The 18284-nt window shown below is 32.4% G+C and overlaps 1 protein-coding gene across 6 annotated transcripts in view; it reads left to right on the top strand.

Moving 5' to 3' along the window:
• LOC108749530 (basement membrane-specific heparan sulfate proteoglycan core protein) overlaps nucleotides 1-18284 on the top strand; it is a 203761-nt gene that overhangs the window by 75549 nt on the left and 109928 nt on the right. For all 6 annotated transcript variants that reach the window (XM_018488334.1, XM_018488293.1, XM_018488301.1 and 3 more), the window contains exons 2-9: nucleotides 133-289; nucleotides 447-625; nucleotides 1703-1871; nucleotides 2913-3081; nucleotides 3158-3318; nucleotides 4133-4297; nucleotides 5513-5773; nucleotides 6774-6890. In XM_018488334.1, coding sequence (XP_018343836.1) covers nucleotides 133-289; nucleotides 447-625; nucleotides 1703-1871; nucleotides 2913-3081; nucleotides 3158-3318; nucleotides 4133-4297; nucleotides 5513-5773; nucleotides 6774-6890 — 1378 coding nt within the window. The remainder of the gene's footprint in view (nucleotides 1-132; nucleotides 290-446; nucleotides 626-1702; nucleotides 1872-2912; nucleotides 3082-3157; nucleotides 3319-4132; nucleotides 4298-5512; nucleotides 5774-6773; nucleotides 6891-18284) is intronic.

Here is an 18284-nt window from a genome sequence, read left to right on the forward strand (position 1 = left end):
TATATATATATATATATATATATATATGTGTGTGTGTATATTGTTGTTTATATATTATAACTATTATCAATAGAAAAACAATTATTTTTTTTTATAAGATTCATAATTTATAATGTCAATCTGTTTTTTCAGGATGACGACTTGATTTTCGATCCGGAGGGCAAACAAACTGCGGCTCAAGCACCATTGATCGAAACGCATCAGGACGATTCTTTTTTTCACAGGATAAAGAGAGGAGTTTCGGATTTATTTACATTAGCCCGGGGGATTGCGACAACTACACCATCAGGTATCAATTCCTTCTTAATTGAGTACAATTAGAAAAAACTGCATTGTTATAGTATAATAAATGTTAGAATTACGAAATTGAAAACACTTGCATTATTCTTTTTAAGCTATGTATGTCATTATTCAATTTTCCAATTATCAAATTCTATACCCGATAGATCAAGAAGAAGAAAATGAGATTCAAAATCAAGATATTGACAAATCCGTCATCTTAAACGTTGGAGATGAAGGAAATCATACTGTTGATCAGCCTGAAGTGCCAAATGCCAAAACGGGTATCGGTGTCATCCAAAGATTGGTCCTCGAGAAGAACGAAAACAATGACGAAGCAGATGAGGTATGGAACATCGTTTCAAAAATAGTTACTTTTTGAATTTTTATCTGTCATTTAATTAACCCTTACCGTACCAGCTATTGGGTTGACAAGAAAGTAATTGCGTTTTTTTAAAAGACATCTATCAGTAAAAACCGCAATTACTTTCTTACCAACCAATATAAATATATCTTGATAAAGTAAAGTTTCAGCTTTAAAAATCTCTTTTTTAAATTACGATATGACAATTTTTAATGGAGTTATGAGCAATTAAAGTCAAAATAATTTTTTTATTTAATCCGCGATAACTCAGTAACCAAAAATCGTAGGAATATTTAAAAAAAACGATTTTGTAGGGAAAGTATCAAGCTTTCACGATAGGTAATCGAAAATTTTCTCAAATTCAATTTTGGACACGCTACAAATCCACAAAGTGAGAAGAAAATTTTTCGTCTTTTTCAGCTCGTAGTTTTTGGTATGTAAAAATTACCAAACTCATGTAAACTTAAAAAATGTGATAAGCTTTTAAAAGTAGAGATTTCAAGCTTTAAAACCCTTTTTTTAAATTTGAATTTCATTCATTATTGACGAAGATATTATATATACAACTTTGAGCTAAAAAAAACGCAATCACTTTCTTGCCCACCCAATATAATTAATTTGGTGCCTCATCCGTACAAACGGGAACACTAGAATCCGTCCATTTTTTTTACCTATTCAGAATGATTCAAAAAATCTTTAAAAATTTATCAACATACTTTCAACTTTCTAGAATAAATATTGGCACTTGATTTTGGAAAATAATAAAATGTAATATAATTTATAATTATATATACATTTATAATTATAATATAACCGAAAGACTCAAAGAAACTTGCACGAACAGGAATCGCTCGGTCATTAGTGACTCCTTCTTATGTATGGTAAGGGTTAGATTGCATAAATATTTTTCATTTAAATAGTGTTCAAAGACAAGATAATTGAAATGATAAATCTATAGAAGGATAAGGTTAATGAACATTTTAAACATTTGTGTTTTTTAACGTTTTATTCGGTTATGACATTCAATCTATTACATGGAAATTTATTATGTCTTTACAGCACGAAAATGAAATTAATAACCCTGCAGAAAGTCAGAGAATACCACTAACGTACGGAAATACTGATGATGAAGATTTGGCTGGTTCAGGAGAAATCGAAGGCAGCGCAGGCGAAGTGGATTATTCTCCCAACTCAGGAAATACACATCGCAACACTGATGGCAAAGCACGTAAGTTTCTAATTTTTTATTCGTGATTTTATTAAAATTGAAGAATAAAGTAAACCAGAGTTTAATTCATTATTTGTCTCTTTGTTTTTTTTGTTTTTTTTTTTTTGAGAGACGAATCTATTAAAGCTTTATTAACTTTAATTATAGAATAATATAATAATAGTATATAATAATTTTTTAAACAATATACATATAATAATAATAATAAATAAGAAAAATAATAAAAATTATTATAACAATTTGTTTGTCATGTATAAATGTTATCGATCAAAATTGCAAAGATTTCTAAAAATATTTTGATATCTATTTTTATAACACTGATATAAAAAATAGACAGCTTTATATTAAGAGCTTTATATTAATTTATATGAACCTTTCATTTGTCATTGGTTAACTCCACGTTTTGAATATTTAAATTTTATCATCAAAGCGCTTGTTTGATTCCTATCAAGCGCTTTGGCGATAAAATTTTGAAGTACTCAAAAAGGAATTGACCGATTTGGCCAATGTGCTTCATATTTCATCAAAAATATTTTAATCCAAAAATTGTGTAATTAATATAAATTTTATTATTATATAATGTTTATATCAATTGTTTAACATTATTGAAGTCTATTATTTGTTTAAATTTTAATGAAAAATAAAATACGTTATATTTTTGTAATAAGAATCTTTTTAGTGATAAGATATTAGAATATATTATTTGAGTGTAAATATTTTTATTTTTCCGATAACCAGAATATTCTTGTTTTTAAACCTGTAAAAAATCTTATCAATATCTTTACAAGCAACAATAAACTTTTTTATCTCTTTTTTTACCACTAACTTTTTCAAACGTAGTATTAGTAATGTCAGAGAGTATTTTAGTTTTATAAAGTAGATAAACGGATGAAGGATAATACATCAAGAGGCTGAAGTAGAAATGATATTTGAAATAAAATATCCTCTTTATAAAATAAATACATATAAAAGAAATATAAAAATTATTTACTGATATATTTCTATGAAATTATTTATTACTAATGAATGTTTCTCTTCTAGGTTTCTATCGAATAACATTGACAGTTGGCGAGCCGTACAGACGAGAATACGCTGACAGAAACAGTCTTGAATACCGAGAATTGAGTAGCAATCTTACACACGCCGTCGAAAATTTGTATAATCGTCACATTCCAGGATACAATCATTTCGCCAGCGTCGTCAAGATATCGTAAGTATAATTGTCTAGTCCAACTTAGATTCTTAAAATCGTCCATTGTATTTAATAATTAAAATTTCTCTTTCAGGCCAACGACCGACGCTTTTACGTCGCAAGTTACTCTAGACATTGGTTCGACATTCACGGACGAGCTCGAAGTGCGTGCTATCCTAGAGCAACAGCTGCAATATCATTCCTTGGGCAGTATCCAAGTAGGTCCGGAGGGATTCACGTTCAGGATATTCCAAGGTATTTCCATCTTAGGCGGCTATCGCCTAACGACATGGAAATGATCGATTTCACGTTGGAGCTTTCGAAACTAAACTTCGTAATTCGTTCAGCTTTCCATGATGCCACTAGCTTGCGAAAAGTCGAATATAGGACGTACGAAGATCCGGTGAATATCGAACGATCGACTACTCAACGAATGGGATTGATAGCTGCGATCGGAAAAAAATTATACGTAACCGAAAAGATTATGGTCCGTATTCACACCTCACTTTTATCGATAAATGCGTGCATTTATTTCTTACATTCTATAGTACATATATATATATATATATGATGTAAATTATATATTATACTAAATTATATACTAAATGTATATTTATTGATAAAAGTGAGATGTAAATACCGAATCTAATATTGAAATCGATCATTTTGGTAAAACGCATGATTTCGGCGTGTTTAGATTATTGTTAGAATTATTGTTAGATTATTGTTAGAATATTGATACGCGCAGAAATGCACGAGGAATGCAATTTTTATTTCAACTGCAAACTTCATTTCAACTTTCACGATCTCCAATTACATAGTCTATATTTTTTATTAAGATTCTTATTAAGTTCATTATTATCACTTTAATTTATAAACGTATTTATTTTATAATTCCAGTTTCCTTCTTAATTAATTTTTCGTTCTCATATTAGTTGTTTTTCTTTTTTTCAAACTTCCTCTGCCTTTCAAATAAACACTGACTGGTGGCACGATTCGCTTATTCCGCCTACTTTCGACGCAATGAATGCACACGACAATGAACACAACACGCGAAATCCGAACACAGCCGGAGAGAAAGACACGCAGCCGGAATGCGATCAGATGACAGAATTAAGATGCAGAAGCGGCGAATGCGTACCTTTAGAATCCCGCTGTGATGGTGTATCACAATGCAACGATAGTTCCGATGAGGACAACTGCCCGACAGATTCATTGAATAAGACACGCGACGGTAAGTACGCGGAAATCCGCACTGCGTTATCTTCTCCCTGCAAAGGGTAAAAAACTGTACATAATGTTAGATCACTGTTAATAACGCTTATCTGTAAAACTCGCTCATTATTTTTATCCTTTTCTTCTGATTAACGAAAATTACAATGTGACCTGTGCAAATATACAGTACGTAACATAAGTATAAGCATGAGTATCATCAAACATCAGCATGATCTATTTATTATATTAATTTTTATATCTATTTATTATATTAATTTTTATATCTATTTATTATATTAATTTATTATATGAATTTTTTAAATGCATTAATTTACAATTAATACGCGTTTACGTATATCTCTTACAACTATCTTTGAATATCTCTCAGATTTTTCATGGAGATTCAGCTCGCCGGTGTGGCGAGCTCTACTATAGATTTTCTGTCTATCATCTTTTCTACTTCTATCTTCATTACCGTTCGTTTTAAATTAACTCTCTCCTAGCGTTTTCAATCTTGCCTAAATAACATAGTTTATTATAAATTTACTTTTGGTACAATTTATCTGCAGTAAAATAACTTATATGTTATAAGAGAAATATTTATATTTAGAAGAATATAGAGCATATAATTATAATTTATTTGAACAAGAATATTACACAAATATGATTAATGCAGAAAGAATGATTTTACTAAAGTATTATATTTAATTATATGTAGGATGCTCAAATTGGTTGCTAGAACGTCAAAACTTTTTGTAACATTGTTTTTTTCATAATTATTTTGATCTAACAAAGTTATATTTTCACATCTGTATTTACCTAATTTTTTAATTCAGCAAAATCGTACTTTCTCTGTATAATATTCTTGAAAAGAATGGATTTTTTTTCTATTTATATATCTTTTTATACTCAATCCAAGGAACATACAAAAGTTAATAAAAAAATCAGTTGATTTTATTTTGATTTTTAACGTTTCAAGGAACAGTCAAACGTTGTAATCAAAAATTATTATTATTTTGACTTTCATGATGTCAAAATAAAGCATTTTGACTTTTTTTTGACTTGGTATGTTTTTCTGGGAAGTAATACTACAAGCAAAACAAAAGCACTAGTTGAAAAATTTAGTATCACTGTGTCATCTTTTCATCCAATTCATATTCTTCGGTAACAAGCGTGTAAAAATCGCATGTTGCAACCGTCGACACTGAAACTACGCTGATAAACGAAACAACAGATTTTGAATACACCACTGTGACATCACAACATCCCTCGCTACATTTCCCGACGGATACGACTCACACGGTAAATCCGGAAGTACCGGACATCGACGACAAGCAGATCGAGGAGTCCACGCTGAGGTCGTCTTCGAACAAGTGCCGCGCCGATGACACGGTACGCTGTCACGACGGCAGTCGTTACATCTGTTCGGTACAACAGTGCGATGGCGTTCCGGACTGCGATGATGGTGGTGACGAGATCGATTGCCCGCATCCAGGTACAGATTGAGCCGATTGACCTTCGCCAAGGATCGGACGCTAAAAATCGGCGATCTAGAAGAACCGCCTCTCACCATTCTAACGGAAACGACTTAATTAAAAATCGAAGAACTGTATAGTATTGAAATTATTACAATAAAAGAGTTTTAAAAAACTTTAATAGGAATTATATTCGCGGTAACTTAAGATAATTGAAGCGGTTCTTCTAGTTAAAAAATGTATACTTAACTTTGTATTCTTAATGCATGTATGTATATACATATAGTAAATATGTATATTAAGCTTCTTTTTGTAATGTGATATCCTTTTATACACAATCATATTTTTATACACAATTATATGGGTATATACATTACTGTCTACGTCTATTCCTTACTTCAAAAGAGAATAATTCAAAGAATTAAGTTTTCCAAAAATAGGACAAAATTATTTTTCAACTTGACAGAAAATTATTGACTGATTAAATAATATTACAGCAAAAAGAATATATTCTTAACATGATCAAATATCATTTTTATTATTTTTGTTTTATAACTCTAAATAATCACTCTTCTTAAGTTATGCCAATTTTTTTAACCATTTTGACAATTTTTTATGGACTTAAATCAGTTAATTTTCTTGTGGTTGATGATAATAAGGTAATGTTCATTTGACTCATTCATGATAATAATTCGGAAATCATGTTTTTTAATTGGATTACTTTTGAAACAAGGAAGCAATGTTATATACGAGCCATGCTTATAAAGTTTCAATTACATGTTTTATTCTCGTTTTATAAAATTGTATGTATATTATTAGAATTAGCAAGCTTTTGTATCGATGCATGTGCTAACGAGAATGAAATTCTCATATGTTTTTTAACGCTTTTTATGTTAAAAGATAAATTCTTGTATTTTCATCAATATTATATACAACCGCATTTTTTAAATTTAAAAACATATTGTGATAAAATTGTAATGAAAGTATCTACTACATGTAATAACGATTTACGTTTTACAGGCTGTAGTGCTGGCGAATTCGCGTGCGACGTAAACAGATGTATATTGGAATCTCAACGATGCAACTTTATGGAGGATTGCCAAGATGGGAGCGACGAACATGACTGCAGTTATCCAGGTAAGTCTATATCTCGATTTTTGTTGTAATGTAGCATAATTGTATGATATTTAATCTTTCGGTATCCTAGTGTGGCATACTCGTTTCTTTTAATTTGCTATGTTATGATTTTTTTATTAATAAAGATACATACATTTGTTAATATGTTTATTTTTAAACGATATTTTTATACAATACCACATGAGTATTGTATAAAAATATTGCATAAAAATAGATATAAAACGGTAAAGTGGTATCGAAGGATTAAAAATAAATCGCAGAAACTCTTCTATTCAAGTAATAAAATGTATTCTTTGGTCTCATAAAACGGACGTAAAAAATAGAATATATACTTATTTCCATCTAATTTTATATGTACATATAAATGTAATTATCAGATGGATAAAAAATGGAACAGTCGCGATTCTAATGTTAACTTGGTGTATAAAATTAACAATCCAACTTTCATAGAAGTATTTATTGCATAACATTACAAACAATTATTTTTATTTTAACTCGTTCTCATAAAATATTAATTAAACTTTGAAAAATATATATTAAGAAAAAATACGACAATAAAAATCGAATCAATTATCCACTTTGATTTTACGAAATCTCAGTTTTACCAACCGCCTGATAACGAACGGTACATATCATTCTTAAACAACCTAGCATCTTACCTACGACCGTTAGTTTATCAATCTGGACGAAGAGTTGAGCGTACATAGACTAGTTACCTGTTCTACCGACTTAAGGGATCGATAGAGCCGTCATCCTCTTTTCCACCCCCGTTAGAACTTCACTTATCGAGATCGACGGTTTATCGGCGACGCGTATCCGTCCCGATGCCGCGACATTAATTCAAATCGGTCTGCCTCTCGTCCAACCGGTGGGCGTTGGTGCAAATTTCCGGCGACGTGTCTCCTCCACGAACGGCGAAGCGAATCCCTAAGCAGCAAACGGAAGCTGCGGTTTTTCCAGTAGAAAAATAAGGTCAGACGGGGGAGGCCGGCGCATACCGGTACGTACCTACTGAATATTCAAAGCTCGAGGGCTTTTTCTCCTATCCCGCATCGTCGTCCCGCGCGTCCCCCCGGCCTTTTTTCCCCGTAGTTTCCTCCGCCTTCGAGTGGTGGACGATCGTGGTCAACAACGTGGAAGCGCCGGATACCGGCCGGTGTTGTAAAGCCCACCCGATTGCGGCTACACGTATGGCGCTTTGTTGCGCGAAAGCCAGCTTAATTAGACAGCTACGCGCGTTCGGCCGGGGTAAATTAGCTCAGTGGTATCGGCTTGTGAATTATATTCTCGCGCCTTCCTCTCGGAAAGCACGAAGAAATATCGAGTAATCGCGGTTCACGTTACTTGACTAATTACGTTGTAACTTATGTTATAACTTACTACACATCACGTTATGTGTCTTCGTATTTTTTTTTCTTTTTTTTTTTTGGAAAATTAAATAGAGAAACATTTTTTCTATCATAAAGCGAATAGATATTTGACAAATGATATATCATAAAATATCCCATATATATGTAATTACGATTTCTCATAACAATATTTCGCGTAATAGCGAAAAATTCGAGGCACTGGGCTAATTATTTCCGCGATTCATACAATGCGTATAACGAGTTGGGATATATTTGCGCATACGACAAAATGTAGCGTTTTATATTGAAACTTGTATTTTTTTATCATTATCACGATTTCACAATTATCCTCTATTGAAAATAAACAATTTACAATCACGACTTGAAGCGCTGTTCGGTGAAGCTGGTCGATGCCTGTCGACAAAGCTTTGCCTTTGTCGTAGTTGGTTGCTGATCGAGGATCTTGATCTTGGTTAATTAGAAGCATTGCGCATCCTGGTTGTAATTCCGGTTTCTACATCATGTATAATAACAAGGACATGATCGCGCGTAAAGTTACCAGCCGTATTCTTTTAATAGTGCACGTACTGTTTTTGAGGTGGTAAATTTTTTGATCAGTAATTAAAATTTTATATTTATAACATTAAGAAGAATTATCAATAAAAGTTATGTTTTAGAAATTATTGTTTTAGAAATATTGTTTTAGAAATTTTATTTATTAAATTATATCTACATTTAATGCAGACAAAAATTTTACCTCTTTTTTCCACCTCCGAATTATCTTTTTTAAAAAATGTATATATGTACTCTTTTCTTGCACAGTAAAAAAAAAACGTTTTGTTTTGTGTTGGAAACTGTTTACTCGAGTTCTCGTTAAAATTTTATGTAGAATTTTTAACATATTTGCGTGTTAATTTAACATATGTTGGAAACATGTGTTGGAAACTATTCATTCGAGTTTTTGTTAAAATTTTATGTAGAATTTTTAATGTATTCGCGTGTTAATTTTGCATGTTGTGATTATGTTATTATATTATTATGATATTTTGTGTTAAGTTGATATTCAATACTTCTTAGTATCAAAATAACATAATTTATGAGTAAGTAAACAAATGATACAAAAATATGTTTTAAAATACAAATTTTAAGATAAATGAAACACGTGTTAATTTAACAGGTATATCATAAATATTAATTTTGAAAATGTCCTTCCCACAGTTTGCTTACAAATTATGTCAGTATTACTTTTTTTGTGTTAATTTTTTTCCACATATAATATTCGTGTTACTTTCTAACATATTCTTGTGTCAAATTAACAGAAAAATTTAAGTGGACCGTGAGTTTAACACAAATTTCCCAACTGTATGTAATTCAGATATGATAACCCTAATTGGTTTAATTGCGAGTAATCTCAGAATCATTAAAACCCGTTCTACGCATCCAGTGTAGAGTTGTTACTTCGCTGTTGTTACTTCCGTCCTCGTAACTCGCCCGCCGGACGAGGAGTAAAAAAAGGAACAGGAACAAATTGAGGAACGGCTTCCCGCTATTCCGTTAATCGTTCACCGGCGGCAAACTGGGGCAGCGCGCGTTCGCGGTGCGATGGCTCGCGATCGAAGGATATAATCCAGCGAGGGCCGATCGTAAATCAAGTAATCCGTGCACACGCTCTCCGTACATCCGCGCTCTCATCATTTAAACGTCTCATGGTTAGCGGATATCTTTCCGAGTCTTCCGGCGGGCCTTTTTTATCCTTCCGAGACGGGATTGCGCTCGCGGGTAGGACGAGGGACTGGCACGGGGCACGGTGGATGAAGGGGGACATCGTCGAAGCACCGCTTCACATAAATATCCGCAGACACGCAGGTTGCCGGCCAGGCAAGAAGAGCACTTTTACTTGCTCCCGGTAATCGCGATGTGCATGCTTAATCAATATTCAAGTATTCAGTCGTGAGGCAAAGAAGGAGACAACCGAGATAGCTCTCTTTCTCCTCCTCTCTCTTTCTCCCCCCTCCCCCTCCCCCTCGTTGATTTTACCCTTCGCTATCCCGCTCTCTTCACCTCATTGCGTTCTCTCTCCTCTCTCTCGAGTAGGAATGCGCATAACTAGTTTCGTGTCCTCGGGTACCCTCCCTCAGCGATATGCCCTCTCGGACAATTATGAGTACTGCCGAGTCGGAGGGGCGGAGGGGGGAGGGGGGGAGTAAAGGGATGAAGCAACGATGGGCACAAGGGATAGGCGGGAGTAACTTGCACGCTAGGCACCGCCACGACAAACGTCAGCCCCGTCGTCTTCAAACATTATTCAGGTGCGTCCTAAGCGCGTGTATATAGACTGGTTGACTTAAATATCCGCAACGGTACGTCCTTGAGTGGTAAAGAATGTTGGGGAAACAGTGGAAGAATAGGGATGAAATTTCAGCGTAAGCTTTTTACTAATGAATGACAACCACCTTATTTAATATATGCACGATAAATATACTTTTATTTTTCTTTTAAACGTTTCAATTATTTACCTTTTTTTAAGCCTTTTTTTAATTACCTTAGTTTAAAGCATTTCTGCAAAAAGAATTACAAATAAGATATGTATTTTATATTTGTATCTAAGACTTCTGCGTATCTTTATCTATTATTTTCCTTTTCTAGAATAAAGTTTTAAAGAAAAGTATTACCCCATCTATTCACTCAAAGATTAATGAGTAACACTGATAGGCATATTAAAGCGCGCTCCAGAATTTAAATAAAGTCTACTCTAAATTCTTTGGAGTGGAATCTCAGTCTAAAGAGTGAAAATTGAGCCAGTCTTGAAAAAGAGTGTCTCAATTTTCAATTTTTAAGAATGAGATTTTACTCTTTAGAGTGAAATTCATTCTAAGAGTTTTACTTATTGCATTGCTACTTTATATTAATATTATTTTTGAATACTAAAACATTTGTAGTTTATAGTATCTCGGAATATATGTACAGTATAAAACTTCAAAAAAACGATCCAATAATAGATTTTAAAATATGAAATATTTTTGTATTACGGAATTAATCTAAACTACAGTGTGCGCTCGTTAGATTTACAGATGGTATCGTCCACGTATTTCTTGGCGAAGACATTCACGATTACTTTTACAACGTAACGTAATGCGTTGTCGGAAATATAACGGAGGTTGGTAGCTTTAGAGGCTTCTTCGTACTTTATGATAGAGACTCCCTGCTTTTCTATGTGGCCACGTCACGTCAAACGAAATCAAATATTGTTATTTGAAAATTATACATGTTAATAGTCAAACGATTCTTTTTTTCTGCCATAAATACTGAGAGAATTTTAATAGAACTTATAGTTGATCGTATCAATGACAGCTATAAGTTTAGTTGAGAAAAGTAAATTAAATAAATTCTCTTTCCCTATGTATATATTGTACGTACGATATATAACGTACGCTAAAATTCGAAATTAAATTATGATCTAGAAATAGAGTGAATTATTAAACCAAATTTAGACAATCCATTATTCCATATTATTATTCGCAGATTAAATATAAAGCGAAATGACTAAAACGGAGTAAGGTTTTGATTAGACTTGGTCAGCGCAGTAATAGACCATGGTAATAATACGTAATGATAGACTACACCTTTGACGTTTGATACTTGTTCGATTACAAGCCGACTGGTGTGTCGTACGACCATTAGGGTTTACGCGAGCTCTCTCTTTTGTATGTCATTATATCTTAATGTCTTCGCCATTGCTAGTGTAAACACACAAGCACACCCGCGAACGTCCGGTCTGCGAAAATTTATCGTTCCCCGCCTATCCGAAAAACATCCGTAAAAAGAAATTCACTCGGCTAATGCGCGTCGACCGTATCTGGATATATTTCTCGCTATCACTTTACTTCACTTTCACACACGTTCTCGTTGAATTATATCCTTGCTCAGAAAGAAGAGGAAGTTAAAGATTTAAAACATTTTGACATTTTGAAAAACGTCTCGTAAATTTCTTCCTATAATTTTACTTTAATAGTATACATTATATTTTTACTAATTTTTTTAGTATTATATAATGGGATAACTTTATCCTAAATTTTAAAAAATATCAAACAGTACGTATGTTCAAATAAGATATCTACAAATATCTTTAAAATATCTTAAAGACAATTTAGATATGTCCTGAGTTCGATGTGCGTGCTGTCTGAATATTGTAAAAATTTGAATCAAAGTTGTCCGATTTTAATGTAATGTAATTATTAATTACCAATTTTCGATTTTAGACCAAAATGATCCTATTTTATATATAATTATTAATTAATTTGTATTATATTGGGCATATCCTAAATCGCGTTTTTATTTTCACTTATTCGACAATTGACTGTGACTACGATACTTTAGATATAATATATTTTTTTGGCATAAAGTGAGCGACTTGACGGAAAGTATAATTACTCTCTTTTTCCTTGATTATAATATAATTCTAAAAGATATTAAAAATTTTACTATAATTAATCTTTTATATTAAATAGGATAAATGTGAATGAAAGGTATATTAATAAATTATGTTAACGTGCGTCACAACGTTGTTCAATCCAATTATTTAGGTTAAATAAAGATATCCATTAACAGATTATTAAACATTACTACGGTATTCCAAGGACGTTACTTCCATACGTGAAGAAAATTTATATTATCAAGGAAATAACGATTAACAGTATTTTATGAAAATCACAATTAAATGTACTATATAATACAAAATGTGTTAAATTTAAAATCGAATTATATTAAAATTTTTTTATTGAATACGTAACTTAAACATCGGGCGAAAATTAACTAGCGCAATGAAATTGTTACCTTAACACATACTATATACACGAGCTACTTTTTTTTTACAACACGACAGTTATGGGACGAACAATAGATTCCTAGGCCGCAAAAACGTTATTCTCATATGTAGTCGGCTGAACATTTACATCGTTGCATTTTTCACGAGCAAAGTGCAATTGCGCATTTTACACATAGGCAAAAACTACAACGCCAAAGCCGGTTTCGGTCGTCCCGCGCAATCAACATGTTAGAAATATATTCCTCGGTTCTCTAATTGAAAACGGTTTTCAGACACTTATAAAACGATTTAGACATTTTAGAAAAACATTAAATCAACTCCTTCATTTAAAGAAAAGATGAAGAAAATCTTTAATTTTTTTTAACATTTTTTTTCTTTTTGCAGGGTTGGCAAGTAATGCATTAGTTTATTGTAACGTCGTTATCATTTCCGTTAATTTTTTTTTATCTAACGGTAACGTCGTTACATTTTTACATGAACGGTAACGAATTCAGCTGTTATTTTTATCATTACTTTAATCTCTTTTATTATCTTTAAAAGTATTTAATAGATCGCGTTATTTATATATATATAATTAGCTAAAAATATTTTATATTAGAAATTTAAATATCGAATAATGTTTCGTACTTTATGCCTTAGATTGCATTCTTATATTCAGTGGCAATACTGTAACATCTGTAATGTATACATGTAACATGAAATATAAATTTTTTAATATTAGTTGAAAGTATTGGAATGCACTCTTAATAACAATATAAATATTTAAAAACAATGTTTAATAAAAATTTTTAATAAAATTTAATTTGTAAATTACAATCTAATTTTCTTTAAAGAGCATATATTAAAAAATAAAACTATTAATTTGTAAAATATTGAATTTATGAGATTAAAGAGAGTTTAATATAAAGAAAAGCTAAAAAAGTGCCAGCTTAGAATTTTAAGTTTTAATATTGATTTTCACAATTAATATTGATTAGTAATGTTAATTTTTCTAAATCTAATATCTTACTTTAACCTTACAAAAAAGTAATGAGAAAGTAACTTTCTAAGTAACAGTAACAGTAACGCGTTACTTTTTAAAAATTAGTAACGTGCAACGAATTATTTTTTTTTACAAAAAGTAACAATATCATATGAAGTAACGTTCTCAACCCTGCATTTTTTCCCTTAGCTTTTAGCTATAAAAAAGACATCAGTCACAGTGACATGATGGAGTTTAACGCGCGTTGTATAAGCAACACGCATAATATGCGCGCGAATGCATGTTTGATCCTATCAATAGCGTATCAACGTTGGAGTTCCGTGCTAGGTAGACAATATATAAAAGTTGTCCTTGTTGCATGCCGTTGTATTGGTCATGCATGATCCACGCCGTCGCGCGATCGCATCTTCGCAGTACGAAGTCACATTACGTCGATAGAGGGACATTCGTCCGTTCGTTTACACTTTCGAGAGACAAGGCAGCGCGAACGGTTTTCACGGAGAAAAACGAGCTTACATTCGTCCTACACATGCTATGGACGACGAGTTTCTAATTGACCACTCGCATGTGCCCGAGTGGCTGTAAAGCTGCAAAATGTTATATCTTATCAATTTATTTCCGCGCGCTCTTTATTTACTTCCACCTTCAACGTTAGCGCCGGTATGTGCCCGTAGTTTATCTGCGGAATGCGTTTAATAACATCGGCATTCATTCTCAACAAAGAGAACTCTGTTCTCAAACTTACGCAAGTGCAACTAAATTGTTGGATTTCGCTGATCAGGACCAACTGAGCCATGAAAAAATAATGCCGTCCTATTAACCCCACCTCTTTCCACTTGTCCAACACTTGTGCAACTTTATAATGAAAAATGTTTAATTTATCTTCAATTAAAATATTCATGAGTCGCGATGTAATATCGATGTGTTTTGAAATGCAGCGTCTCGTTTATAGGTAATGTAAAAAAATTGATTTTTATTCTACATCACTTTTATAGATATAGGTATGACATACATGGATATTTTATATAAGCAAGACATTACATACTCTGAATGTAACATTTTCATGTGCATTTAAATGTATCGATTGAGACAACAAGTAGAACCGATACAAAACTGATAAAAAATATGTTGATTAGAATATCTTTTAGCGTGATCAAGTGTTCAACGTTAGTACAGGAAAATAAGCACTCTTTAACAAATTAATACTTTAACAAATTAATACGTTATACGTTCTCACGATATTTTATTACTTCGATACTGCTATTTCTGTACATGTTCACATGATGTTGGCGATGATATGGAATACAGACAACGAATGAATTTAGCATGCCTACTTTAGATCGGATGACGCCTACGCCGAGACGTATTCCATTTGTAAGGGATAAATGACATAACATGTGTTGAGTGACTTGGCTGAATAGAAGATGAGCGATTGCACGAAGTTGTCCTTGTTTCCAAGTTTGGTTATTTCCACGTGCATATCAATGACTTGAGGGTGACGGCGGAGCCCTTTACGCGTTTACAATAATGCCTTCTCAATTTGTGTCTTAGCCCGAGCGATGAGTTAATTCACCAGCTAGGCTGTTACGTTACGCCGGTAGTCTTACAATAACTAACTCTGATAATACAATGTATCCTTGTAAATTAATTTTAATTATTAGTGTATAATATGACAATGTGAAGAAAATAGTCTTCGTCAAATGAATATGTAATATCAAAGATCTAGCGTGAAAAGAAGGAAGACGAAAAAGAGAAGAAATAAAGATAAGAACGGAGATAAGAGAAGAGCAAAGAAAGGGAAGATATGGACAACGAAGTGAAGATAAGAAGAGAAAAAAAAGGAGAAAAAGAAAGAAAAAAGAGAGATGAAAAGCAACAGAAAAAAAAAGTTTCGTTCATGTCGGGTAAGAATATGTATTTCGAGGATTACATAGTTTTTCGTTAAGATAATGTCCACGTACATTAGTTTTCGCTAATACCCCGTTCTTATTTCTTAAATAAATAATGATGCCGGTAAGTAGCCGATAAGAATATTTTTGAACAAACAAAAATTGCTTAACTATTGTATATATAAAAGAACGAATAGAAAGATAGAGAGAGAGAGAGAGAGAGAGAGAGAGAGAGGGAGAAACAAAATTAAATTCATCAATGATAGTATATATAAATTTGTGTCCATTTACATTTTTGAAGTATAAGTTTTTGAATAGTTTATTATTTTAACAAGTACTATTAACTGTTTTACATTATCTATGATTATCTGCGAATTTAATCATGACACACATTCGACAAATCGATAAAAGGATTAGTTTTTTTTACCTCATTTTCAAAATTAATTATCTCTTGTCGCTCTTTAAGAATTTTTAGAAATTTTCTAAAAACTAATCTTTTACAAAAGATCGTGTGGTCTGTCTGAAATGTATGGAAGGCTGAATATTCAGTGGCCGCAACATTTTTCGAAGTTTCGGTCACTGCAGGAGATGGCTATTTGTGAACCAGAATAGTTGGTAGCTGTATATCTAGCAACTTAAATGGCAACTTACTGTAGCTATTTCTAGGTGTCAAACATAAAATCTATCCAAACGTCTCACGTGTGAAAACATCTTACTGTATTTTAATATATAAATAACTTCTTGACATTTTCATTGCATATGCATACAATTAATAGAGAAATCGTGTTGTTATTTTTACATCGCTTCTACGGAGGTAATTCCAGTGATCTTACATTTCTTAAATCATCTCGTGGAGCGGATATAAATAACGAAAGCGTTAATTACATCAGCTCAACCTACATGCCTCTTACAAACCCGATATATCATATTTGAAGTCGAACCACTTACTGACTCTAGGAATGTAGGAAGACAGTTGATTCTTCCTGACTTATCAATTTTTATTACTGCCAGCATCACTCTCGGTCGTGGCAAATGGATTTAACATATGCGAAGTTACCATAAAATTTAGTATTTCTCATGGAACATGTATAAATTTTAAATATACCTTACTGATAATAATATTCACAGATCTTCGATTGAATATAAAAGCTTTCACGCCTGATGAAAATTTAACGCCGAAAATCCGAACTTAAAAAAGAAAATTGTTCTTAAAATATTAATATATGTTGGATCATACATCAGGGTTCCATATTTCATCGAGAAATCTGTAAATGAGGTTGGCGTAAAACTCATTTAAACCTATGGATCCGTAATGAAATAGACTTGTCAATTTTCAACTTTTTTAACTTATTTAAAATTTAATAATATATATTTGTATACCTTCATCCCTTTAATTATTATTAAGGAGAGCTTTGCTCGCGGATGCAGGATGAGCACGATCGTCGTTGTATCGTTCGAAAGTGGGTTTGCTTTTATCAACGGTGGCGGCTTGCTCGCTTTTTAGAATTCATTTTCGGCTTTAAGCTTCATTTCGCGCGCGCGAGAATTAAGCGCGCCGAGGGGCGGCGGCGAGAGCAGCGGGTGGTTGGAGGACAAACAGCAGATTGGTAGGCGTTACCGTGGCACCTCGTACACTTAAGGTCCACTCGTAACAAACGAACAGCACCAACGACAAACAGTCGGTGTATATGTACGTGCAAGGTACAGTACGTTGCAACAATATTCCTCGAAGCTTGATCCGCTGAACATTCTTGTTCTCGCATTAATCGAACCTATATTCTCTTACCGAATCTACGATCTCTGTAAATATATGTTATCGGATAAAGTGTGCGTAAAATAATTATAAGTCCTCCCTTCCTCTTTTGTTTTTAAAAACTAGATTTTAAATAAAATTACACGTTTCAGATTATTTAAAATTATAATAAAAAAAATTATGTTGGATTTTTTTATAATTAAAAAATTCTATTTAAAAATTAAGAGCGAGAAATCAAAATAACGTTTAAACATTGCACAATTACTGATCCCATTCAGTGACCTTATTCAACTTCTATTTCTATAAAATCAAATTTATGTAATTGAGTATTTTGCTATAATGTCACTTAAAGTTAACGTAATGAAAATGTATTACGAAATTATGTTTTTCTTAGAAAAATTTACATTTAAATTAATGATTGAACATAATATTTTGCGCGCAGTTTTATTCGTTTTGTCTTTTGGTATCGATTTTCTTTAATCCGATGAATAAAAGATACCGATTTAAGCGCAACTTAAACACGTTAAGGATTATTCTCTCTCTCCCCCTCCTTCTCTCTCTCTCTCTCTCTCTCTCTCTCTCTCTCTCTCTCTCTC

This window comes from Trachymyrmex septentrionalis, unplaced genomic scaffold (genome assembly GCF_001594115.1).
Source record: "Trachymyrmex septentrionalis isolate Tsep2-gDNA-1 unplaced genomic scaffold, Tsep1.0 scaffold11, whole genome shotgun sequence".
Classification (NCBI taxonomy): domain Eukaryota; kingdom Metazoa; phylum Arthropoda; class Insecta; order Hymenoptera; family Formicidae; genus Trachymyrmex; species Trachymyrmex septentrionalis.